General features: G+C 45.4%; 2 protein-coding genes across 2 annotated transcripts in view; both read left to right on the top strand.

The window, feature by feature from the left end:
• The window catches only part of LOC148659615 (uncharacterized), a 41263-nt gene extending 15648 nt beyond the window's left edge, over positions 1-25615 (top strand). Inside the window, exons 2-3 of the mRNA XM_088633846.1 lie at positions 22385-22473; positions 23100-25615. Of these exons, the coding sequence (XP_088489972.1) occupies positions 24400-25593 (1194 nt within the window). The 5' untranslated portion in view covers positions 22385-22473; positions 23100-24399 and the 3' untranslated portion in view covers positions 25594-25615. The remainder of the gene's footprint in view (positions 1-22384; positions 22474-23099) is intronic.
• LOC148659616 (E3 ubiquitin-protein ligase TRIM39-like) lies at positions 4560-19549 on the top strand. The gene is made up of 8 exons (XM_088633852.1): positions 4560-5262; positions 8238-8333; positions 8479-8712; positions 8839-8998; positions 9319-9378; positions 13889-13921; positions 14616-14642; positions 18710-19549. Exons 1-8 carry the CDS (start codon positions 4672-4674, stop codon positions 19252-19254), a joined length of 1746 nt encoding a protein of 581 aa, XP_088489978.1. The 5' UTR covers positions 4560-4671; the 3' UTR covers positions 19255-19549.
• Positions 25616-25905: the final 290 nt, after the last annotated feature.

The raw sequence follows: 25905 nt of genomic DNA, 5'->3' as shown, positions 1-25905 counted from the left end.
AGGCTCACTGTTCCTCAGGCTGTGACAGGAGATCACACACTGTATTATTTTTGAGAGACGGGCTCACTGTCTGTTCCTCAGGCTGGGTCAGGAGATCACACACTGTATTATTATTATTGAGAGACGGGCTCACTGTCTGTTCCTCAGGCTGGGACAGGAGATCACACACTGTAGTAGGGAGAAGCAACACCTTCCATCAAACTTTTTGACAGGTGCCACGCCCCCCTTTTTCAACCAATGGGCGCCCGTTATGTGTTGGATGTCCCGCCCCCTTCTGTGCCAATGGTCTGTCGTTCTGAGTTGCGATGTTCCGCCCCCGCCTTCCCGAGTGGTCCGGCGTCTCTGGGTCCAAATTTCCGCCTCCGCGGCCCCCTCATGTCTGAAATATGTGCACACAAGTGCGTATTTGCGTCAGAGGGTAGGCGATTGTGGCCACCGCGGGTTTGAGCGCGCTGTGTTATACCCCTGGTATGGTCTGGTGATCCCGGGGTGTGAGCCTGGGTCAGACTGGCTGTCCCATCGGCCGGCTTAGCCGAGCTCCGCAGAGAGCCAGGACGCCGGTGCCCGATATGGACGGGCAGGGGCAGGCTGACGTGGTGGACAGGGGAGAGAGACTACTCCGAGTTCAACGGCGGTCTCCGGGACATCTCCACATGGATAGTCGCGTTGTCTAAATCCGCCGGGGCTGAGCCTCTGGAGGGGCTGAGCCTCTGGAGGGGCTTCTCCCCCCGAAGTGTACTCCCCAAGAGGGGCGCTCCTCCTACACAACGCCACAAGCGGCCGAGGGGAGAGGAATTTCTTAAGCGGGACCTCCCAAGGTGCTCTCAAACGCGAGAAGACCGGACATCTCGTGCCGGCCAGCGACGTGGGGGCTGGGGCGGTAGAGAGGTTCAGCGGAACTATCAACACAAGAACGTGGAGGCGCCGCCCCACAGAAACACCTCCCGCTCCACTGGGGTCCTAACTGATCTCGTTTGCTCTTCTAACCCCAGTTCTCCCACACGGCTAGTGAGCGATCTCCGGCCTCCGTCCCACCAGACGACTCCCTTAGGGGCTGGAGAACAGTCTAGGGTGATCTCTGAACTGGCTTCATCACTCTGCTCTCCTCCCCACTGAGAGCTGGTGTGTGGGGAGCGTTCTGGCGCACTATGGCTGCCGTCGCATCATCCAGGTGGGGCTGCACACTGGTGGGGGTGGAGGGGATCATAATTACCTCTGAAGCTCTTCGAGTGGAGTGTCCAGAAAAGCGCTATGTTAGTGTGAGGAATTATGATTATTAAACCGTCCCAAGTTTTCACTCCAATGTGGGTGACCAGGTGCGGGTGTCCAGAATCAAGGGAGTGTTGGAGAAGGGGTATGAGCAGACCCTCACGGATGAAACCGTCACCGTCCAAGAGCGGACCCCCGGCTCCGAGACCCTCTTACAAACTGCAGGGCCACGCCGCTGACGACACGCAGGGCCCCTTTGACGCAGAAGAGCCACAGCAGGGAAACCGGCCGGCCGAGCGCGTCTCTTTCCGGACCCTGGGCAGACGCCACAATCCGGGGAGGAGTGAGGAAAACAGGGGGAAAGAGGCAGGCAGGGGGCTGGAGGGAAACAGGGGCGTGTCCACGGTGCGCTGGTGTTCGGGGGAGGTGTGTCCAAGGCAAACTGTCCAAGGGAGTCCGAGGTGAATCCATGAGTGTAGCAATAGTCCAAGACCGGGTGATCCATCCTGACAGACGAACAGAGTTACAAGCCGGAGCGGGATCTGGCGGAGGGTCGGGGGAATAAAAGGGGGTCACGGGGCCAGACGCTCCCTCATCCCGGACCCAGAAGATCAGGACACCGTGATGAAGCCTGTGCCGCTGAGTCGCTCCTGGACTTCCGGGTGTCCATCTTCCACAGCTGAGCCCAGACTGGCAGGAACGCCTGGCTTGTACAGCACGGGGGGCAGGAACCGGAGGCAGGTGCAGGAGATCAACACTAAACTAGGAAGGGCTGGAGCCTCCTTAAGAGGAGGGGCTTACGAGCGTGACAGGTGTTTGTATTAAGGATTCCATTTGCTTGTGGTTCTCTTCCTAAAAGAGGGAACTTGCTTGTGTTTTAGGATGCCTTTGTTGTAAAAGACTTGAGGACAAAATCCTGGCTTTTCTCAGGAGTACAGCCCTGAGATTCCAATTGGTTGTGACCAGACGACCCTGAAAACGTCACACTGAACACCAGTGAATCTCAGCTGCAGGAGATACAGGAGGGACTTACTGTATCCAGACTGATTAACTTCTCAGAGGTGTTGACAAGAAAGTGGGTTTCCATATCAGCACAGGAGTACTGCTTTACACAAACAGTGGTGGGAGTGTGAAACAGGTTCCACAACCCCTTAGAGCAGTGGTTCTCAAACTGTGGTACGCGTACTGGCAGTGGTACGCGGAGTGCTGCTAGGTGGTACGCCAAATGACCCTGGAACTGTGTTGTGTGCGCTGAAAAATCGGGACGGGTTTTCATATTTTGTATTTTAATACGTGTCGAATACGCAGCTTATGTACTAAGATACGGTGTGCGCTAATACTTCAGTGGACACAACAGATACTCTGTAATTCTATACCACTCTATAGGAATGCGTGCTACGGATGCAAGTGACCAATTGTATTTTTAAAAACCTACTGTATCTCCAGCAACTAGGGAGGAAGGAGAATGTGCGTGATTGTGGAACAATACCAACGTTGTAATAACAGGAATGCATAGAAATACGTGCTACGAACGCAGGTAATCTTGTGAGCACAGGAAAGCGTGATAGATAACAGAAAAATATTTAAGAACTGTTCTAAGTTAATTTGAGAAAAATACACCGAGCGTCTCTGTGTTTCGCTCCCATGCACTTTAAATAAATACGGAAATAAAAACGGAAACGCGGAGAAATGGAAGCTTGCGGATTGCTAAATCAGGTAAGCCCTACACTATTTCTGAAGAACCTTATTTACCATTGGCAAAAGAGCTGACACGTATTATGTGTGGAGAAAAAGCTGCTAAACAGCTCGACCTGCTGCCCCCCCGAAAGACACTTATTGAAATGGCGGATTATATCAAAAGTACACTGATAGAGCGCGTTAAGATGAGCAGATGTTTTTCACTGCAATTAGATGAGTCTGTAGTCGATTTGGCCAATTTGCTCGTTTACGTTAGATACGAGTTTGAGGGTACGTCCCATGAGGACTGGATAAAATGCGTCGGAGTTTGTACAGATGGTGCTAGAGCAAAGACAAGCAGACATAACGGTGTAGTTGCACGAGTTAGAGAGGTTGCTCCAGAAATTAATGGAGCATTGCAACATGCAATGATGCATTGCAACATCCACCGCGAGATCTTTGCCGTCAAGAAAATGCCTGAAAGAAAGACTCTGTTGTGAATTGTATCAAGGCTCAAAAAATTAATTCACATCTGCTTTGCTCGACTAAATAGGCTCACCCCTCTCTTTTGTACTTTTGTATTAGTTGTTGTTACTGTTTTTTTTCTGTAAAACACTTTGAGAAGCCACCTTTAAAGGCGCTATATCAAATAAAGTTTATTATTATAATATTTATTATATGTATGTGTGAGTGTGTGTGCACGCGCGCTCATGTTGGTCATTGAGAATTTCTGGGGTTCCTATGAAATGATGATGTAGGTGGTACTTGGATGCTTTGGTTGGATTAGGGGTGGTACTTGGTCCAAAAAGTTTGAGAATCACTGCCTTAGAGTAACATGAGATGAGATGGACAGACTAATTAGTTTCTAGTAATTATCAGACACGCGGGGTGTTGTCAGTCCCTGTGGATGGAAGGAGAGCTGCTGCACACAGAGATCAGGGGCTCGCTGTTGCGCTGGGTGGATGGAGATCACAATCACACCCACATGACACTGCCCTGTCCATCTGCTCCTCCAGCGTCTCTCGGGGGAGAGATGGGCTCGTGACTCTCTGCAGCGCTCCGCAGGTCTGTGTGGCTCACAGGGGGGTCACTGCGCAGGTGAAGCACGAAGCCCTGGACGTACTCTGCTGGCCCACACGCTGCAGGGCAGAGCCAGACAGCAGGCTGGGCTCACTGGCCTGGAGAGAGAGACACAGCAGGCTGGACTGCTCGCAGTAAGAGCTCACACCCGGACAGTGAAATCCTCTGCACCATGTGGAGCTGTGACACCCCTCTGTCAAAACACAGCTGGAGGAGATCCTGGAGCCAAATAACTCCCAACGATTAAACAGCTGGATGGGCCAGCTGGCCTCCTCTTGTCTGTCACCATCATGCTCTGATCTTCTCATGCTGTGTGAGCGAGTTAGTATTTTATTGTTTTGATTATTGGGAACACAAACAACTGGATTGACTTCACCTGAGCAGCTACTGACATCAATGTTTATTAAAAAAACGTCTTTCTGTCAGGCTGAGTCCAAAATGACACAGTAAGTCACATCTCTTACAACACCACACCTTCCCCAAACAACAACCACCAAAGCCGTTTCATAACTGCAGCTCTAAACCACTCCCCCTGACAACCCTAATCACACCCCTAACAACCACACCCCCTAATATTCACACCCCTGCAGCTCTGTGCAGATCCAGGAAGTGAAACTCAGAGATCAGTTTCGTTTTACTAGAAACAGCCTCACTGCAGCTCCGTCTCTACTGCTCCTCTCTGTGCAGTTTTTACTTCTCAGAAAAATGGCAGAAGGCACTTTTCCATTTTCTCAGGACCAGTTCTGCTGCTCAGTGTGTCTGGATTTGCTGAAGGATCCAGTGACTCTGCTCTGTGGACACAGTTACTGTATGGGCTGTATTAAGAACTGCTGGGATCAGGATGATCAGACTGGGATCTACAGCTGCCCCCAGTGCAGACAGACCTTCACTCCAAGACCTGATCTTCACAGAAACACCATCCTGGCTGAAGTGATGGAGAAACTGAAGGAGACAGGGCTCAGTGGTCCTCCTCCTGCTCACAGTCCTGCTGGCCCTGGAGATGTGCTGTGTGATGTCTGCACTGGGAGACAGAGGGGAGCTGTGAAATCCTGTCTGGTGTGTCTGGCCTCTTACTGTCAGACTCACCTCAATCTACACAATGAGCTCCACCCTGGACACAGACAGGAGCTGGTTGATGCCACAGGACAACTGCAGGAGAAGATCTGCTCCACTCATGATAAACTGCTGGAGTTCTATTGCCGTACTGATGAGAAGTGTGTTTGTTATCTTTGTGCAATGGATGAACACAGAGGCCATGATACTGTCTCAGCTGCAGCAGGAAGGACTGAGAAACAGGTGAGGACTTTGTGTCTGTTCATAAAGTGTCTAGTACAACATGTAAAAAGGATATTTAGGATATTTGGGGGCTTTAAGTGATCTCTGGACTGTATTTACTGTATCTGTAATGCTGGATCTCCACTGCTGAGTCCTGCTCATGTACTCAGCTGTGATCCACACTGGTTGTGTCTCTGAAGTGTCTCCTGTTCTTCTGTCTGTTGTTCATTATCTCCTCCTCCTCTCCTTCACTGTTTCCCTCTTTACTGTCCTCATGTAGCACCGTACAACTTCACAGCACACTCAACACCTCTAGAAAAGACTGCACCCTCATTAATGCACAGCATACTCAACACCTCTAGAACAGACTGCACCCTCATTAATGCACAACACACTCAACACCTCTAGAACAGATTGCACCCTCATTAATGCACAACACACTCAACCCCTCTAGAGGAGTCTGCACCCTCATTAATGCACAACACACTCAACACCTCTAGAACAGACTGCACCCTCATTAATGCACAACACACTCAACACCTCTAAAATAGATTGCACCCTCATTAATGCACAGCACACTCAACACCTCTAGAACAGACTGCACCCACATTAATGAAGTCCTGCTTTAATTTCAGCACAATAGTATTATTATTTATAATAATAAACTCTATTTTTATATGATAGATTTAAAATGGCTTCTCAAAGCACTTTACAGAACACAAAAGGTAGAAGGTAGAAGGGGGTTTTGGAAAACAGTATAAAAGCAAAGAAGCAGAAACAGACCCAGTTAAATTAAAACCCTTCTGAAACAGAAGATTTTGAGTCTGCATTTGAAAGAGCTCAGGGAAGGTGACTCTATGATATCCATAGGGATAGAATTCCAGAGCTGTGGGCTGCAGCAGGAGAAGCCCTGTCACCCAGAGTGCTGGCTTGGGGGACAGACAGGAGACCAGAATTAGAAGAGTGAAGGTTGTGAGGTGGGGAGTAGGATGATAGTAACTCTGACAGGTACTGAGGTGTCAAGCCATGCAGAGACTTTTAGGGGATCATGAGTCAACATGAAACCTGATAGGAAGCCAGTGCAGGGACTTCAGGACAGGAGTAATGTGATCACTTGCACTAGACCTGGTCAGAATTCTGGCTGTCATATTCTGGACATACTAAAGTTTGTTCAGTGTGGGTTTAGATACCCCAGCGTGTGGAGTGTTACAGTAGTCAATATGAGTAAAGATGAAAGAGTTGACCAGCTTTTCAGCAACAGTTAGATATAACATAAGACGCAGCCTGGCAGTATTTCTGAGGTGGAAGAATGATGTTTTGACAATTTGTTGTACATGTCAAACCTAGATCAGATATCACCCCCAAGACTGTGACTCCAGTACAGTGTCATCCACAGATAAGGATACTGCATTGGTGTGCCAAGAAGCATGCCTTCTGTCTTGTAGCAGTTTAAATGAAGGAAATTGTGAGTCATCCATGTGTTTATGTCAGAGAAGCAATTAGAGCAGAGACATGTCAGTGTCAGTTTAGTATGGACATACTGAACTGTAGATTTGAGTATCATCAGAACTCATACATGCTGAAGGGTAGGGGCCCAGTGTCAACCCCTGAGGAAGACCAGACTTAATGAGTCCAATTTCAGAGCTACAATAGCAGAGAGAGAGACAAAGTGAAAGTGATCAGTGAGGTAAGACTGGAATCATTGAAGAGCAGTGTCAGAAACTCCAAACACAGTCTCAAGACAAGAAAGTGAGAGGTCATGGCTGACAGTGTCGAAAGCAGCACTGAGTTCAGTAAGAATGAGGACAGAAAGAGAACGAGAATGAGAAGCCATTAGAAGATCGTTAGTGACTTTGACCAGGGCACTTTCTGTGCTGTGAGGTTGTCTGAAACCATATTGGAGTTCAAAGAGGATTATTTAACTGAAGTCTAACAGCACACTGTAAACTTTCTGCATGAAAAGGTAATGAAAGGGTATGAAAGTTGGATAGAGGGTGAAAGTTGTTCAGGCTGTCCAGAGCCATGATTCTCTTTCTCACACAGGGGTAACAGCAGCAGTTGTGAAGCCACTGGTACCACATCAGTGCTCAAGGATTCATTTATTATACTGAGGACTATGGGGCAGAAAGCAGAGAAACAGGATTGAAATAAAGTGCTGGGAAGGGGATCTAATTGGCAGGTGGTGGATCTTAGACACATAAACCAGTGAACTGTGGTATAATACCTTCACCTGCTTTATTAAATACAAGACTCACGCTGGGCTCTCATGGAGTCAATCTGACACAGAACATGTTTCCTTTTGTCCTCTGAAATGATCTGAATTTTCCCAGAAGCAGACAGGATGTGAGATGTGGTCGGACACAGGGTCTGCCTGGTCCAGAACCTCATCCAGCGGTCAAGCACGTCAGCCACAGGGTCTCCTCTGACCACTCAGAGAAACTAGTGGCAACAAGGCTCATCAGCACTGCTGTAGTCCTCTGTTTTGAGATGCCGAGAGCAGTCAGGACACTAGTGTATATTGAGATGAATGAAATCTGAAATCTCTAGATTATGAAGGAACAAGTAATAGGTTTATTCTTCTTCAGGTGTGAGAAGGCTCCACGGCCGAAACGTTGTGTTTCTTTCTTCTTTATTTCAGTATGGAATAAACCTATTGCTTGTTCCTTTGCAGCCTACGCATGCTGATGCAGCTCCCCACCTGAACTATCTTAGATGATGTTTTATATATCATTTGAAACACAATTATCTTGTTTTTACATTTCACCTCACATACAGATGTGCAGACCCAGGTGTCAGGTGTCTGCTGCGCTGCACACGCTGCCGGTGTAGATTAGACATGAAACAGGAGCATGTCAGACAGGACCAGGAAACACATCTCGTGTGGATAAGACATCAGGGATACAGAGTGTGGATTTCCCAGGGTGACTCTAAGGGGTGTCTCTGTGATGTGATTCTCTTACAGCAGAAATGTCCTGAGTGTCTCTGTTTCTCCACAGAAGCAGCTGGGGGAGACACAGACACAAACCCAGCAGAGACTCCAGGAGAGAGAGAAGGAGCTGCAGAAGCTGAGACAGGCTGTGGAGTCACTCAGAGTGGGTATTTACCAGAGGAGTGGACAAACAGACACACATTTCCACAGCTGGACACTGGACAGTACCCTTTGGAAACAGAGCATACAGCATAATGTAGTTTGAGTGTTTTCCTGTGCAATAATCCACTGTGTGTCTCCTCCCTCAGAGCTCTGCAGGCACAGCATTACAGGACACTGACAGGATCTTTACTGAGCTGATCCGCTCCATTGAGAGAACACGCTCTGAGGTCACAGAGCTGATCAGAGCTCAAGAGAGGGTTGCAGTGAGTCAGGCTGAAGGACTTCTAGAGCGACTGGAGAAGGAGATCACTGAGCTGAAGAGGAGAGATGCTGAGCTGGACCAGCTCTCACACACAGAGGATCACATCCATTTCCTCCAGGTAACATCACTGCTCTGTGACTCTGCAGTACAGAAGGGTGTCTCTCACACAGAGCTGCTCCTGGCTTCTCCTCAGGAATGTGTGCTGTGTTTGACTGGAAACTCCTCTTTCTCTTCCCTGCTGCAGGATTTCCAGTCTGTCTGTGTCCCTCCTGGAGCTGGAGACTCACCCAGCATCCCTGTCCGTCCACACTTCTCTCCTGAGGCAGTGAGGAGAGCTGTCTCTGGACTGAAAGAGCGACTGGAGGATCTCTGCAAGAAGGAATCAATAAAGATTTCCATAACAGGTTAGTAGAGAAACACACTGATGTCTTTCTGGATAGCTTATAAAGTTCCTTTTTCTCTCTTATATTGTCAATGTATTTTTTGTGCAGTGACTGTATTTATCAGAGCAGCTTATCAGTCAATGATTCAAATTCCAGGTGAAATATCTTGAATCTCTAGTCTCACAAATCTTTATGACAGTAACTGTATTGTTATATTGTGCTGTATATAGTTTAACAGGAACATTTTAATAGGGGCTAAAGTCCCAGTCCAGTAGGACATGTTATTTCTGTTACTCTGTTACTGCAGCCCTTATGAGATATTTCTCTGTGTGTCTCCCCAGTGACTGAAGTCTACAGTCTGCTGACTCCAGAGCCCGGGTCCAGAGCAGAGCTTTTACACTGTGAGTCTGTTTTCACAACAGTTCCCCTCTGAAATATACCTGGAGCTCAAACACACAGCAGGAACAGTGATACAGAAACTGATACACACTCTGACACACACACTGATTCACACTCTGATACATGCTGATACACGTCTGAATTCAGAAAGTCAAGCTTGCAGACAGTCACTCTGTGTGGATCAGAGACATACTGTGTCAAACACACAGATGGACACAGAAGTTCCAGTGGGTGTAGTTTATTTAAGAAAATGCACTTTATTACAACAATGTGCAGTGCACAGTGCTTACAGAGAATACAATTCTGACAACAACTCTTCTACAGAATTTAAATAGTCTCAAAAAGAGTGATTGTCCATTATCAATCATTCTATTTTGCAAGTGGTCAGTGAAGCAGGTTCACACAATAAGAGCCCCTCCAAGCCTCCTGGGTGTTACCACTGGCTGCAGTCCTGGCTTTGAAACTGCGATTGTCCATTTCTCAACAGGAGCACCAAGGAACAGTTTTTCTGGGTTTTCTTCAGCCCTCAGTACTGTCCAGTGCACTTTTGCTCTGATGAAACAGTTCAGCAGTTCAGGAGTCGTTTAGAAACCAATGTCCTCAGGCAGCGGACTTGGGGCGACCTGGTGCTGGGCGGGTCTCAGGACATCCGAACATCAATGATGAGCGAAGGGGAATGAGAGACCTGGACATATATATCCCCAGAGACAGAGACACCGGAAGGACAGCAAAGCACAAGGAACTGGGGACAGGACAGAGTAGGAGCGCCCTTTGGCTGCAGAGGGCATGACACCTCTCTGGTCACCAGCTCTGGTGCACAGTCATCCAGCTGAGGGCCTTCAGCTTGTTGTCTAGTCCTCTGGGTTGAGTCTTTACCCAGGTCTCCCATGGGATCGTCAGCCCCTCCCCGGTGACCTGTAGGATCATCTGTCTCTCCCTGGTGACTAGTTCCTCCTTCCTCTTCCTTGTATAGTGCCTTTTGTTGGTGCAGAGCTCTGGCTGTCTCATGGCCTCATACCTTCTAGTAGGTCTTCGGTCAGTTTTCTGCTTCAGGACTAGTGTTTGACACTGGATCAGATGCTTCACTGGGAGGGAGAACCACAGCCTGACAAAGTACTGAGAATTGTGACTGATGGGGTCCAGCCCCTAGTGACAGAGGTTGCAGAAGAAGATGCAGTGGAGTTTCAGGGGGAAATTCGGCACATCTCTCCCCCTTCCTCACTGTCTGGCACATCTGGTTCCTTGTGATGTACTCGTACCTGTTCCACCATCCCTTGCAGCACTTGTCTGAGTCTGGCTGACAGAGGGTACACCACGACCAGGTCAGCTAAAGCCAGCAGGGTGTCTGCCTTCAGCACCCTCACTTTCCCCATGAGAGTCAGCGTGCGAGTCTTCCACAGGCCCAGTTACACGTTGACCTTGACGGTCCTCTCTGTCCAGTTTATGTTCTTGTTGTCCTGGCTCTGGAATGAAACCACCAGTATCATTAGGGGCTCCATGCAAAGCTTGAGACCTGCTGGCGGCATGTTCCTGTCCCTCCAGGGTCCAAAGAGCTTGCCCTTGCTCTTTCTGTTTAATAGCCTCAATTCTGAGGCCCTGCAGTACTGCTCCCTGACCTGCAGCCCACTCTGCAACCCCCTGTCTGAAATCAGGAACAGCGTCATGTGTACTGGGAGATCTTGAGGACTTCCCCTGTGCCTCTGCCTACAGCTCTGTAATGAGAACATAGAGAAGAGGTGAATGAGGACACCCTTGTCCTACTCCAGATTCCTGGGGGATTAAATCCCAAAGATGTCTGTTCATGTTGACCCTACTGTTCACTTCAGAGTACAGTATCTCTGTCCAGCAGCTGAAACTTTCCAGCTGACTTATCACCCTCTCACCACACATATCTGGACGCTGCTGATAAAGTGGGGCAGGGTGGTCCTCAATCTAATGGCCAGTAGCTTGGACACGATCTTGATATCCATGCAGAGCATCTTTTGAACCCCTCCTGAAGTGCTGAGAGATGACACCTTCCCTCATCCTGTGTCCAAGCTTTTTGCTGATGGAAGAGCTCTTGTTCCACCTTCACCAGGTCTGCCACTGGGGTGTCCCAGAAGCAGGTGTAGAATTCCTTGGGAAGTCCGTCTTGCCACAGCCCTTTGCCATTCTCCATCTGTCAGAATGTGTCAGAGTCTGAGACCCTGGATTTGTGAATAACTGGAATATTCAGGAGCAGAGCCAGTCTCACAATAATGATGGTATGATGACAGTGCTCTTCCCCTGCAGCTTCACAGACACACAGCCTCTTGTGAGCGGCAGCAGTGGGACCCTGGTACAGGGGCTCCTCTGGGGCCTGTAGGCCTCTCTCTTGTCTGAGAAATGGCTGCTTCTCTTCACACATCAACCAGGCTGATGGGTCAGCAGGAAGAAACAGTCAGGACTTGATCTGTCTGAACAAACAGAGCAATAGGAAAACCCAACATCATTTGTTCTTGATATCCTGCCAAAATCAGAATGTCTTAGGTTATTGTTGGTCAGTCACTAAATCTTTAAGCACAAAAACCTCAAACGCTTTTAGACTACAGTCTGCAGACATCAAATACACTTGAATTGGGAATTACACAGTAAAATGCAGGAGAGGTATAAGTTGAAGGGGGAAGAAACAGTATTTCTGTGTGTTTTGCGCAGATGAATGTGAAGAGATAGGGGAATGACAGACAAAAAGAAAAAGAATTCAGGACGACACACAACCCGTTACACAGTTTGTTCATTTCTGGCTTGCTGTTTACTGGGACCAACAGTAACTGGAAGCCAACAGCAGGTATAAGTCATCGTAAATGTATTCTGTTCAGTGTTGAAAGAGTGAGCAAACACTCTGTACAGGACATGTTTCTGCAGTTTCACATCAAGAAGAACAGATGTTTGGAATGCTGTGTCAATTCTACTTGTCACAGAAATGGTAAAAATGACACACGTTTAAGATCAAGATCTCTTTATTTGCCATATACAATCTCTTGCATTAGAAATTCATCTTTTCACATACAGGACCCCATCTTGCTCTCCATGAGACACAGACACACAGACAGAGAGAAGCTTGGGGTCACAGTTCAGCCTGTTTTCCTCAGAGCAGCTCAGACATGTCAGAGTCAGGTGCTCATGGTTCGTTTAAGAGGGGTATTTACTGGAGCTGTAGGGCTCCTCTTACTGGCCAGGGGTAATAACTTTGGGGTCTTTCTCTTCAGCCCAGCTGGTGTTCTCACATGGTCCTGGTCATTAAGAGACCCAGTGGTGTGTTTCACTAAGAATGACACTGGAGTGTCAATATTATTTCACTAGTCCCACCAGAGTGAGTGTGAGAGAGGTTTAAAAAGAAAGGGGAGCAAAAACCTGTTTAAAAACATAATGGAAGAGATTCTATTAAAAAAATAAACAAGGAAATGGAATACTTGAAGTAACAAATGAGGTTTAATTCTATGAAATGCATGAAGACTTCAAAGGTGAAATGTTGCATATTTTGCTGTCTTACATTACTTTGCAGCATAGAATTAGCTTCTTCTTTTTCTTTTGCAACCTGCAACAGCTTATACAGCTCTCCCACTCTATACAAATAAGTAGAAGATTATGTTTGAAATATTTGACATATTTCCCACTCCATAAACCTATTCACTTTCCTTAAACTCTATGATTTAGACCATTGTGAACTAGAAATATAACCCGAGGACATTTTTCTCATCATAAATAATAGGTTGCATCTTGTTTTACATTCAGGTTTTTCTGAAAAATTCTGTGTTTGGGACAGCAGATATTTTAATGTATTAAAATTAGGTACAATTACCATTTTTTGTAAGATACTATATATTATTTATTTATATTCTACACATGTGTACGATGGATGAGGTTGTCTGAGATGTCTTGATGAATGCATGAGCCATACACAAAAACACAGGAGCGCACTGTCTGTGTGTCAGTCTTCCTGGATCAGGCCTGGTGTGGAGATGTGCTCACCATCGAGTGTAACTGGTCATCTCTCACTGTCCAGCTGATGTCCAGAGATCAGGCAGTGTGACCAGTGAGCAGGACATCACTGTATCTCAGGCAGTGATACTGGTCACTGTGGGGACGGGTCACTCAGGCTGTGTGAGAATTGCCAACACTTTCGCTCATCTGACTGAACAAGGAACAGTTTTCAGTATCAATGATTGGTCTTTAAATTTGAAATATTCCTCACTGTTGTTAACAGCAGACTGTTAATTTCTCATCTCTCAATGGCTCAAGCACCAGACTCCAGGGTGTCCTGTGATGTGTCTGTGTGTCTTATTGCCTTGTGCTGCTCAGTCTTATTGAGTGAGACTCCAGTCTTACAGCCACTGCTGCTCACACTCACTGACACTCTGATCCACACTGCAGTGGAGACTGGGGATCCTGAAATGGACTGACTGCAGACTGTAGGATAAACTCTGCTATAATAACAGGTAAGAAGCAATAAAGGTCTTTAATACAATAAAGATCTACTCTCTCTTTCTGTAGATGCTGTGAAGCGAGCTCCTATCCCTAAATCACGTATGTACACTGTGTGAAACTCTGCTGACTGACAGCACTGACTGTACTGACATCTTATTACCAGAGTGTGACTGTGATTCACAGTGTCTGTGTCTCTGTGTTCCAGTGTGAGACTGTGATTAACAGTGTCTGTATCTCTGTGTTACAGTGTGTGACTGTGATTAACAGTGTCTGTGTCTCTGTGTTCCAGTGTGTGACTGTGATTCACAGTGTCTGTATCTCTGTGTTCCAGTGGGTGACTGTAATTAACAGTGTCTGTATCTCTGTGTTCCAGTGTGTGTCTGTGATTAACAGTGTCTGTATCTCTGTGTTCCAGTGTGTGGCTGTGAATAACAGTGTCTGTATCTCTGTGCTCCAGTGTGTGTCTGTGATTAACAGTGTCTGTATCTCTGTGTTCCAGTGTGTGTCTGTGATTAACAGTGTCTGTGTCTCTGTGTTCCAGTGTGTGACTGTGATTAACAGTGTCTGTATCTCTGTGTTCCAGTGTGTGACTGTGATTAACAGTGTCTGTATCTCTGTGTTCCAGTGTGTGACTGTGATTAACAGTGTCTGTATCTCTGTGTTCCAGTGTGTGTCTGTGATTAACAGTGTCTGTGTCTCTGTGTTCCAGTGTGTGTCTGTGATTAACAGTGTCTGTATCTCTGTGTTCCACTGTGTGACTGTGATTAACAGTGTCTGTATCTCTGTGTTTCAGAATGGCAGTGGATCTGCAGTGCTGCAGGTAGGTCTGTTTCCTCTTGATGACACAGGGGCTGTTTTAAGCCCTCGTGTCAGAGGTTATTGAATACACTCTCAGACGATCTCTTTAGTGTTAATTGGTTGTTCCTGTTAGGTAAATAGAAGATGTATTTCATTGTCACGTCTGTAATATAGTACATGAAATCCTATTGGGATCCTTAAGAGATCTTCACCTAGTGGCCAGCAGAAAGTTCTTCCAGAGGGGCTGAAGGTGTTCCAAAACTCGTTCTACTCAAAGGCCATGTCCTGTGAGCTCTGCTCACTCCTTTGTCAGTGTCACTCCTTCGTGAGGGTCTTCAGGCTGAATTTTGCAGAGCCTGTGACCCTGGATTTTGAGAATAAATGTGAAATATCAGGAGGAATCAGGAGCAGAGCCAGTAACAATCAGCTGTCCAAATCCTAGGGTACATGACCGTTATACATGAAAAAAATGACAGCAACATCTTCACCTTTTGCAGTACAGAAAATATAAAAAAAACAGTCTCTGCTCATTTCTCAGCTGCTGTAATCTTTCTGTTAGTGTCGGTCATTGTCCTCTGTCTCTCTCTCTTACTCTGGGCTCTCCTGCAGCTTGCTGTCCTCTGTCTCTCTCTCTCTCTTACTCTGGGCTCTCCTGCAGCTTGCTGTCCTCTGTCTCTCTCTCTCTTACTCTGGGCTCTCCTGCAGCTTGTTGTCCTCTGTGTCTCTCTCTTACTCTGGGCTCTCCTGCAGCTTGTTGTCCTCTGTCTCTCTCTCTCTTACTCTGGGCTCTCCTGCAGCTTGCTGTCCTCTCTTACTCTGGATTTTAAAAAAATATCTTCCCATTCCATGTTTAAAAACCAGTTTCCTCTCTGAAAATGACATAAACTAGATTTGAATCCCTGTAAACACATCCTTGTACCTGGGGACAATTTTTGCTGCCTGTACTTCTTTAACTACCGTATGTCTCCTAACAGCAGTGCCCTTTTTCAGATTACCGTACGTCTTGTAAGACTGGGCCAAAACACAGAACACAACAATCCCCATTTTTCTCTGTTTTTATATATCCTGATTTACAGGAGGATGTATCAAGTAAGAAAAGTTTATTTTCAACTGGGCATGAATGTTTTTCCCCATATGCTCCCCAGTCTCAGTGTGTGTTTCAGTCTATACAGCCCTGCAGTGTATAAAAGGGGAGTGAAGGCAGGTCTGGTCAGGCTTGTCTGAAGGCACAAGAGAAGCACTATTTCTCTTAAAGGGCTTTAAAGCTGTTGCTAAATCCTTGGAAGTAGGGTGAGGTTTTTTCTGCAATATAAGGATTATTTTTGTGTTTTTCTCCATGGTAAGGATTGTTTTTCTTTTTGTACAGTTTGTGGCCTTATTCATGTTGTTTGGTGTTTCTTCCCTCTTTTGCATTGCTTTTCCAGGGAAACTGTAGCTACACTTTGTCTTTTTCCCACTGTGCTGCGCTAGGAAATCAGACCCTTCCCACTGCGCTCCCTGAGGCTGTGATTGATCTGGAGAATAAACCTGCAGGCTGCAGTGATGGGGGTTCAGTAAGAGACTCAGTGGGGTTTTTGTCTCAGAATAGATCAGTCATTTCAACATCAGCTCATTAATCACTACTGTCAGTAGAGATTGGGGTTTTTACCTCAGATTTGGGTGTTTCTTTACAGGGCAGGGGGAGTAAATTTAGCTTCTGTGTTCCCATATCAGACAGGTCTTTATCTCCTTAGTGTGACACAGTGACTGTGTGTCTAAGAATCTATGTGTGAAAAAAACTACTATAACAGTTGGGGATATGTAATTTGAATTGAGGGACTATTCCTAGGCCAAGAGTAATATAATAAATAATGTATTTCCTGCCAAAATAAGAAGTTCAGTTACTCATGCCAGCACTGTGAAAGGAAGAAGCAGTAGAGTATTGAGCTGAGAATTGCCCTCCTCTCAGGACAGGGGGTAATTAATTCTGATCTCTCTTTACTGACAGTGTTTCAGTGACATGAAGTCAGTCAGTGTCTCTGTGGCCTGTTTTCCTCAGAGCAGCTCAGACATGTCAGGGTCAGGTGCTCATGGTTAGTTTAAGAGGGGTATTTACTGGGGCTGTAGGGCTCCTCTTACTGGCCAGGGGTAATAACTTTGGGGTCTTTCTCGTCAGCCCAGCTGGTGTTCTCACATGGTCCTGGTCATTAAGAGACCCAGTGGTGTGTTTCACTAAGAATGACACTGGAGTGTCAATATTATTTCACTAGTCCCACCAGAGTGAGTGTGTATTGGGGTGTTTGCCTGCGATATTGGGGACCTCGTTTTAAACAGGAGTGATCTAGAGGGTGTCTGTGTTTCCAGACTGATAGACTCTCCTGTGGAGTAAGTCAGTGTTTGACACTGTGTCCTGTTCTACACAGAACAAGTGTGAAATTTCAGTGGAAGATGTTGTCATGATGGCTTCAGAGTTGCAGTGTCCAGAAGAGGGCGACCTCTCTCATAACTGAAATAAAGGCGCTCTGAGCCCAGAAATGAATTCAGGTATTAATAATAATTGCTTACACTTATATAGCGCTTTACAGGTAATGGGGACTCCCCTCCACCACCACCAGTGTGTAGCCCCACCTGGATGATGCAACTGCAGCCATAGTGTGCCAGAACACTCCCCACACACCAGCTCTCAGTGGGGAGGAGAGCAGAGTGATGAAGCCAGTTCAGAGAGGGGGTTATTAGGAGGCCATGATGGGTAAAAGCCAGGTGGAAATTTGGTCAGGACACCAGGGTTACACCCCTACTCTTTTCAAGAAACACCCTGGGATTTTCAATGACCACACAGGACCTTGGTTTTAAGTCTCATCCACAGGACAGCGCCTGTTTACAGTATCATGTCCCCATCGCTATACTGGGGAATTAGGACCCACATAGACTGCAGGGTGAGCACCCCCTGTTGGCCCCACTCACACCTTCTCCAGCAGCAGCCTTAGTTTTTTCCAGGAGGTCTCCCATACAGGTACTGACCAGGCTCACACCTGCTGAGCTGCAGTGGGCTGCCAGTTGTGAGTTGCAGAGTGATATGGCTGCTGGTGTTTTTATAAATTCATGTAGGTGACTGTGTCAGCCTTTCTAGGCTCCAGGAGTCAAAAAATAAGAGCTGATAAGAATATCTTTGATCTTCACTAGATTGACAGGCAGACAGGCAAAGGGGAGTATTTACTCAGTATTAAGTATTAATAGTTTACACTGAAGTATTAAGTATGAGGAGAGTATTAAGTCAGTATTCATTAGTCATGCGAATAAAGCTTCTTGAATCGATTAAAACCCCCATTCGCTCTGGGCATGTATAAGCCCCGCCCCCGTCTGTCAGTGGTCAGAGCTCACTGATTGACAGCTGGTGTCTCCTATCAGAGAGACGGACAGTGAGCGCGAGCAGTCTGAAGTCAGTATGAGCGCCTCTGTTTCTCTCGTCTTTCTCTCCGGGTTTCTGGATGTGTTATTTCTGCTTTAAATTGAACACTTTGGATATTTCTTCGCATTTTCAAAGTAAGTGTTAAGGCTTTATTATATTTCAGTAAGACTTTTCTTTTGCCATTATATTTTTTTCTGTAAAAACTTGCATTACACAGTCTTTGAATTCAGCACTTTTTTATTCTGCGTCGTCAGGAAAATGGTCTCAGAGAAGATGAACGAGCTGCTGAACTGGGATTTGAAATAAACCGGTTTAACAGACAGGCTGTCCAGTTTCTTACAGTATACAGGTCGTTGTGGTGGGTTGTGAAGTGTTTGAAAGCGAGTGGTCGGGCTGTAGTTTCTCCTGCAGTCCGGTCGGTCCTGTGTTTATTAATAATGTCGTTTAAAAAAATAAAGTTTCATCGCTGTGAAAACAAGTGTTTAATGTTTGGATTTAGAGGATATTGGGATCACTCCCATGTGTAACACTAGTGAAACAGTGAAGATGTCGTTTCTCTGGAAGGGAAGAGCAGTCATTAGTAATTGACTGGTGTTTCTCTCTCGGTGTGTTTGGGGACAAAGACATTTCACAGTCTGATGGAGTTGAGTTGGACTGTGATCGGCAGGAGCCTGTTGTGATGTTTGTGTTTTATTCCCCAGCTGCTGTGACTCTGGACCCTGATACAGCTCACTGTCGGCTCAGCCTGTCTGAGGATGGGAAGAGAGTGAGATGGGGACAGAGGAAGAGTCTCTCTGACAATCCTCACAGGTTTGATGAAGAGCCCTGTGTCGTGAGCAGGGAGGCCTTCACCTCAGGGAGACACTACTGGGAGGTGGAGGTGAATGACTGGTGGAGAATAGGAGTGACCAGAGAGTCTGCAGAGAGGAAAGGGGGGATCAGCTTCTCTCCCCAGCAGGGTTACTGGTGTCTGGAGTACTGGTCTGTTTTCTCTGCTCTCACTGCCCCTGTGACCCGTCTCCCCCTCAGTCTGCAGCCCAGGAAGCTGGGGGTGTGTGTGGATATTGAGGAGAGGAAGGTCTCCTTTTACACAGTGGAGTCCAGAGCTCATGTCTACACTTTCACTGACATGGTCTTCCCTCAGGGGGAGAAGATCTATCCTGTCTTCTATACTGGGGATTCAGATAAAGACCTTGAGCTGCTGCCTGCTGTCAGTGTGGAGATTAAACCCGTCACTGACTCATGAACACAGGCTGACTCTCTCCCAGCTCTCTGTCCACTGCTCACACTGGGAGACGGGTTTACTGACGGGCAGTGAGGTGAGGTCAGAAATACAGTAGTAATTTTAGAAATTATGATGTTGTGTTGTGTTTAAATGCGTTATATTAATTTTTTTTAAATTAAACGGGGAAAAATAACATGTACGAGAGAGGGAGATATACCTCGCTACCAGCCTGCTGTACTCCTGACTTGTAAATATCTCTGGAAACCCTGCTGTGTTTTTTTCTAATTTTTGAGAAAATAAACTTTTAAAAATGAAATCCCGTGTGAGTCTCTCCTGCGCGCGCCGGTGACCGTGAAGCTGCCAGAACGGGGAGGGACCCGCTGACGTCACCACAGCCAGGAGGAATAGGGACTGTGACGCAGACAGGAAGTGGCTCAGGGTGGTTGTGGGAGTTGTAGTTTATCACCAGCGCTGTGTCTGTGAGCAGCTCCAGTCAGTCTAATACCCGGCTCCCTTTAATACAGGGATACATGACTATATTCGGTATTTTATGTTCATTTGGGGTTTATTTTTACTGTGGTGGTTTGTGAGAGACGTTTTATTTGATCTCTGATCGTGATCCAGGGAAAAGTGGATGCTTCTTTCTAGTCTTTTCTTTATTTCCCAATGAAGTTTGGTAATGGGCCAGTGAAAGCTCCGCTTTCCTTCATATGAAGCCCAAAAGTTTGTTGGTAGCGGCGAGTTTTTTTCTTCACGGACAGAAACTTGGGCTCCGTGTCAGTCTTGTGTTCTGTCCTGCCGTTTGGATATTTCATGTGGACGATTCTCTGTCCACAGAGGGACTGTGTCGTGAGAGGTAGTTTTAACACACTCCCTTGTGCGCTGGTTAGTGTGGTAATTGTGAGACGCTCCCTAGAGCAAGCGGGTTAGAAGATGGCGACAGACCTGCTGTTCAAGTGAAAAGTGAAGTTAAACTCATTCCTGCTGTTGTGTTCAGCTGTGTTTAATATATATAAACTAACCCGAAACACGAGAGACTGCACTGCTTCGGCAGTTTGTGTATTCAACATCATCATCTGTGGGATTATTTGTGAAACTTTGGGATGTACAGTATATAAATATATTTCATTTCGCTTATTTTAGTTCCTCTGTATTGGAACAAAACGCGCTACAATTCGTTACTTGTTCAACTTTTGTTTTAATCTCAGCCGTGTCCAGAGTCTCAGAACAACCTGAGAAACGTCCAGTTCAGGACTCTCAGTACCGCCCTCTCCGACCGCATCTGAAATATTTCACTTTGTTCGCTTCGTGACGCAGTGCTGTACCGCGGGAAAACACTGTTGACAAAATGAGTATCGAACTTCGAGCTGTTCAGTTATTCTCTTAGAAATACATCTTATTATACAAATAAATTAAACCGCTTGACTAAAATGTCTCTATGACTACAATGTGGTAAAAACAATGTTGGTGGTGTTTCATCACCACCATTAACATCTGTGGTGATGAAATGCCTGGAGAAGCTGGTGTTGTCACACATCAACTCCTCCATCACAGAGTCCCTGGACCCCTTGCAGTTCGCCCACCAGAACAACACATCAGTGGATGATGCTGTCTCCCTGGCTCTGCATACCTATGGAAGCCCGTTTCCGCCAGGGAGTAAAAAAAAACGCACTATGGTATCTCAGAATTGCGACTTCAAGTCTCACAGTTTTGACGTCACTTCTGGCGCCAGCAATGAAAGTACAGTAGGTTGCTCATCTGGCATAGGAAATCCACTGTTCACAATCCAGTCCAGGTACAGCGCCACATTCTACTGATGCCTTCATACAATTCACAGACTTAAATACCGTCTGCGTAAACTGTACAGAGACTAACGTAGCTAAGTAAAAAAAATCATATGCAAGAGCTACTTGGATGGTTTTGGTTGATCGATTTAACCTTTCCAAGTGCGACCTAATTAATGAGGCAAAACTAACAGTAGGCCTGTACTCTTGTGGGGGTTTCGTCCGTTTGTACAAGGCAGCTCCTGCAAACACTTTACCAGCAGCTGTTTCAGCACAGTCACATAGCTGTGGACCCATATGAGCGAGGATGGTGCTATGAGCTTCTAGGCAAGTCAATCTGGGGTCGCCTATTCACGATCAAAACATAAATTTGCTTCGATACAATTAATGAAAACCGTAACAATACAGACACACATTAAAGGGAACGTCTTTTATTATTTTGGTTTACTCTCCCCCTTTGTACGTTAAGAGATTTGATATGCTTATTTATTTTCAATATCCTTCCAATAATGTACTTGGCCAAACCCCAGTATCTCTCCGTCTAATTGCTCAGATACAATTCTGTGATCGCGTATCTCTCAGAAACATACCAGGATCACAAGCATGTTTATGTTTACTAAACATGATCAGGCGACATTAAAGTGTCGCAAACGTCTTGCCATGGGAGCGGCCCGTGTGTCTCCCGAGCCGGACTTTGATAGGCACAACGGTCTCATTTTTACAAACCCTCCATCCGGTCCTTTCGGCTTCCTAAGGCTGTAAATTACCAAGTGACACGCACAAAACAGCCGTTATCATAATGAAGACATTCGTGTGTGTTTGGTAACAATTCCAAAACTTAGTTATATCAATTTTTGGTTTACAGAACATGTTTTTACAGCTGTGGTTTGATTCAGCTTTCTGTAACTTTTTGATAAGTTAGCTGCTCTTAAGATGATTACAAGGTAGAGTAGGTTAAAACTAGTCACTAGGTTAGTATTGACCAACCCTCTTTCAGGAGATATAACTTTCTGCAGAGTTTAGACTGTTTCAAATCTGTATCTTTGAGCTCAGGCTAACCGGGTGTTCTATAGACAGTGATTAGTTGAGTGAGGTGCTGCCTGTGTATGCATACTGTGTGTGACAAGTCAGATTAAATTGAAAAGCCTACTCTACATTTGTCATTCACATACCCTTGGGGTGTGACCTACTGTATGTGCACCCTGTGAATGCAAATGTGTGGCGAGTGTTGGTCATCGTTGCCTGTCCTGGACTACTTCTAAATGTACTATAATGCATACTGTTGGAGTCTGGGCAAACAGGAGGCTAGGTAATTACACTATGCTAACTAATCAATGCTGCACCGCTGTCCCATGTGTGCTTCCTAGGCCACAATTGCAGGATGGAGGATCTTATCGATTTCCTCAGGGAGAGGGACATTCCAGAGTCCACTATCGGAAAAATGAAGGAAGAAGAGGTAGTTAACAGAATGAGTGTGTTCATGTCTATTATAACTAACTCCCACTGACCTACTGTAGATATTGACAGCACTTTCAGTACTGTGAAAAGTCAGAGACCACCCTTTCGCTTATTTAATTTCCAGTCAAAACGGTCATTAAGTGCAATTGATTTATTTTTCAATGTCAGGAATTATTCCAGGAAACATATATTTAACACAAAATTACACAAAAGCATCCACAACTAAATATCATGTCAAATCTTTCATTGTTTAGCGTGTCCACCCTTTGCTTTTATTACAGCTTCCATTATTTACAGGAGACTTTCTTTGAGTTTTTCAAATAAATCCACTGGGATATTTTTTCATGCTTCCTGTAAACACCTCCAAAGTTCAGTCTTAGAAGTTGGTTGTATTTTCTGCTTCTGCTGGTTCAAATCCAAATCCACTCTGTAACTCATCGTCCATAAAACCTCACTTATCTCAAGTGTCCAGTTTTGGTGTTCTAGGGCAAATTTTCTTCTCTTTTGTCTATTTCCTTTTCAAATAGTGACTTTTTGACAGATACACACCCCTTCAGACCCATAGCATTGTGTTGTCTTCTTACAATGGAAGTATTGACAGAAACACTTGTGGATTTTTTTCAGATCCGATGCAAGAGTGATCAAAACGTTAACTTCTGTCTATGTGATGGTGATGCTCTCAGTGGTCTACCAGGCCTTGCACGATTGTGAGGAGTCCCATTTTCTCTATATATTGTAGTAATTTTTGTCTCCAGTTTTGGAAACTTGTTTTTCACTTAATTTCCTTTGGCTTATATTTTCCTAATGCAAGTGAACTATCTTTACAGCTAATCTCATCAGAAATATCGCCTCTTGCCATTTCAGATGCACATGACAAAGACATGTGCAAGGCAGCTATGGTGTGTTTGGGTAGTTGTTTGAATGTTAGTGTCACTTTTAATGGAAAGTGTTCTAATATAATGTCAGTGACAGTTTTGGGATCAACTTGTGTTGGGAGGACACAGCTGTAACTTGTTTGATTGGACGGATGGAAGACTTAAAGTGCCAGAAGGGTGCACAACAGTAAAGAGTGGGCAAATTAAATACTGATAGATTTGATATTATATTTAGTGTACTCTTCTGTCAAATATATGTTTCTTGCATTATTTTCTGACACCAAAAACTAAATAATTTGCACTGAATGGCTGTTTGAACTGGAAATTAAATAAATGCAAGGGTGGTCTCTGACTTCTGCACAGTACTGTACAGTATACTGATATTTTCACGTATTGTAGATTTTTTCACTTCATACAGTACCTCCACAATCCCGAATGGACTTTTTCCTTAAACCAGTATCAGCATATTGATCCACATAAAATGATGCTTTAAGTATGGTATTTTGAAACTGAAAATTGATAATACACTCTTCATTTTTAGATTGATGCCAGTGTCCTGATGTTAATGACAGATGAACAGATGAGGGATTATTTGCCGTCTTATGGAGACAGATTGGCAGTGATGGGATATTGTAGGAGACATGAAAAGAGCCCAAAAGTAGGAAATCAAAGCTTTTTGATAGACTGAAGTCAAAACTGAATAAAAGAAAAAAGTGTAAGCATCCAGAAAATATCACTCCTCATCAAGAGGTGAACACACAGAGGAAAGTAAGGAAAGTGGAGTTGGGCTGGATGCTGTATGAGGAAGGAGAAGGAGGCTTGATCCAGGTGAGAACCAAAAAGGGTGGTGGAACACGAAAGTTAAGTGTTTCAAAGCACTGGGAAAAAAAGACCTCATAGCGGAGGCAATACGTTTGTTTTTCCCAGATGGAAAGAATGCACATGGAAATATTTCTGGGTTTGAGGTGGATCTGACAAATTATCAAGACGTTTCCTTAGATGAGGACAGTACAGTGGGAGCTCTATATGAAGCCTCAAAGTTAACTGTCATGAGGTTCTATCTGTCAACCAAAAAGAAACATGACAGTGGTGGTGTGGAGACAAAGCAAGAATCAAACACTGCAGGTCCCTCACAGGAAAACACACAGGAGTTTCCCTCTACAGACTCACTGATTGATCCAGCATTGGAATTAGAAACATTAGATGTCATCTATGTTGGAAATACTGGAAATGATTTGAACTTAGGCAGTGATGACGTGGCACAATTTCATCCTGCAGATGTCACAGACGATTCCAGTTTAGCTCAGCAAAGTTCTACCATGTTTACTGGGGAAAATGTGGAGGATAGCAATATCATTACAATTTTCAATGGAGACCTCTCTGAGATGGGAGAACAAAGTCTAGAAGACACTTTGCCTCTGGCACAAGAACTCAGGGAACCAGACAAAAAAATCCTTGTTGTCCATCGCAGCCAGATACTATCTGAGCTTATTGAACATTTCACTGATGAACGCCTTTCATATACTCAATCAGAAATTCAAGTAAAGCTTCTACTACCAAATGGGCAGTATGAGAATGGATATGATGAGGGAGGCGTTCTCAGAGATGGCCTCTCTGAATTCTGGCATGAATTCTATGAACAATGTACAACAGGCAGCACTTTCAAGATACTATTTCTCCGACATGACTATGGCAAGAAAAAGTGGCAGAGTATAGGTAAAATTATTTCTTTTGGTTGGCAGAAAGAGAAGTATTTGCCCATCAAGCTTGCTCCTGTAATCTTGGAACAGGCAGCTCTTGGATATGTGAAGAGTGATCTTGTTGACAATTTTCTAAAGTATGTCTCAGAATCTGACCGTTATACCTTGGAATGTTGTCGCAGAGACTTCAACAGTTCTGACCAAGATGAATTACTGGAAATCTTGGACAACTACAGCTGCCGAAGAATGCCAAATGCACACAACATTGAACAAATTCTGCAAGAACTGGCTCACAAAACCCTTATTCAAGAGCCTGCTTATGTTATCGAACAGTGGGAAAGTGTACTCGCTCCCCTCAGCAAAGCCCTTGAGGAAATTGAAACTGTGTATGAAAACTTGCAGCCAACGGCAAGGAAAATCATACGGTCACTGAAGTTTCCCTGCACAATGAATGCACAGGAAAAGGAAATATCAAAGCATATTACAACATACAGTATCAAAAACTATCAAACGCGTTACTGTGTCTTTGTATCAGTGCAATAAAGCCGAACTGTCTGACACTGCTATAGATTGGGATAATGGAGAGAGATGAACTGATGAAGTTTTATTCTGGTTTGGGGAGGAGTTATTAGGGCACTGTAGCTCCTGTACTCTTGAACTTCCTAGTGAGGACTGCAGCTCTCTTTCACTGCTAGTGCCGCACCTGTCCTTGCGAAGGGCAGAGTTAGAAAACGATATTTTGAGAGAAAACGAGGGGAACGATTTAGCCTTTTCATGCGCACGCAGTGTAAATCGTTCCCTCGATATTTAACTTTTTTTTCCTACCAATGGTCCCCTCCCGGGCTCTGGAAAAGA

This window comes from Lepisosteus platostomus, chromosome 6 (assembly GCF_059453375.1).
Source record: "Lepisosteus platostomus isolate fLepPlt1 chromosome 6, fLepPlt1.hap1, whole genome shotgun sequence".
NCBI lineage: Eukaryota > Metazoa > Chordata > Actinopteri > Semionotiformes > Lepisosteidae > Lepisosteus > Lepisosteus platostomus.
This window is presented reverse-complemented; position numbering and strand designations above follow the sequence as displayed.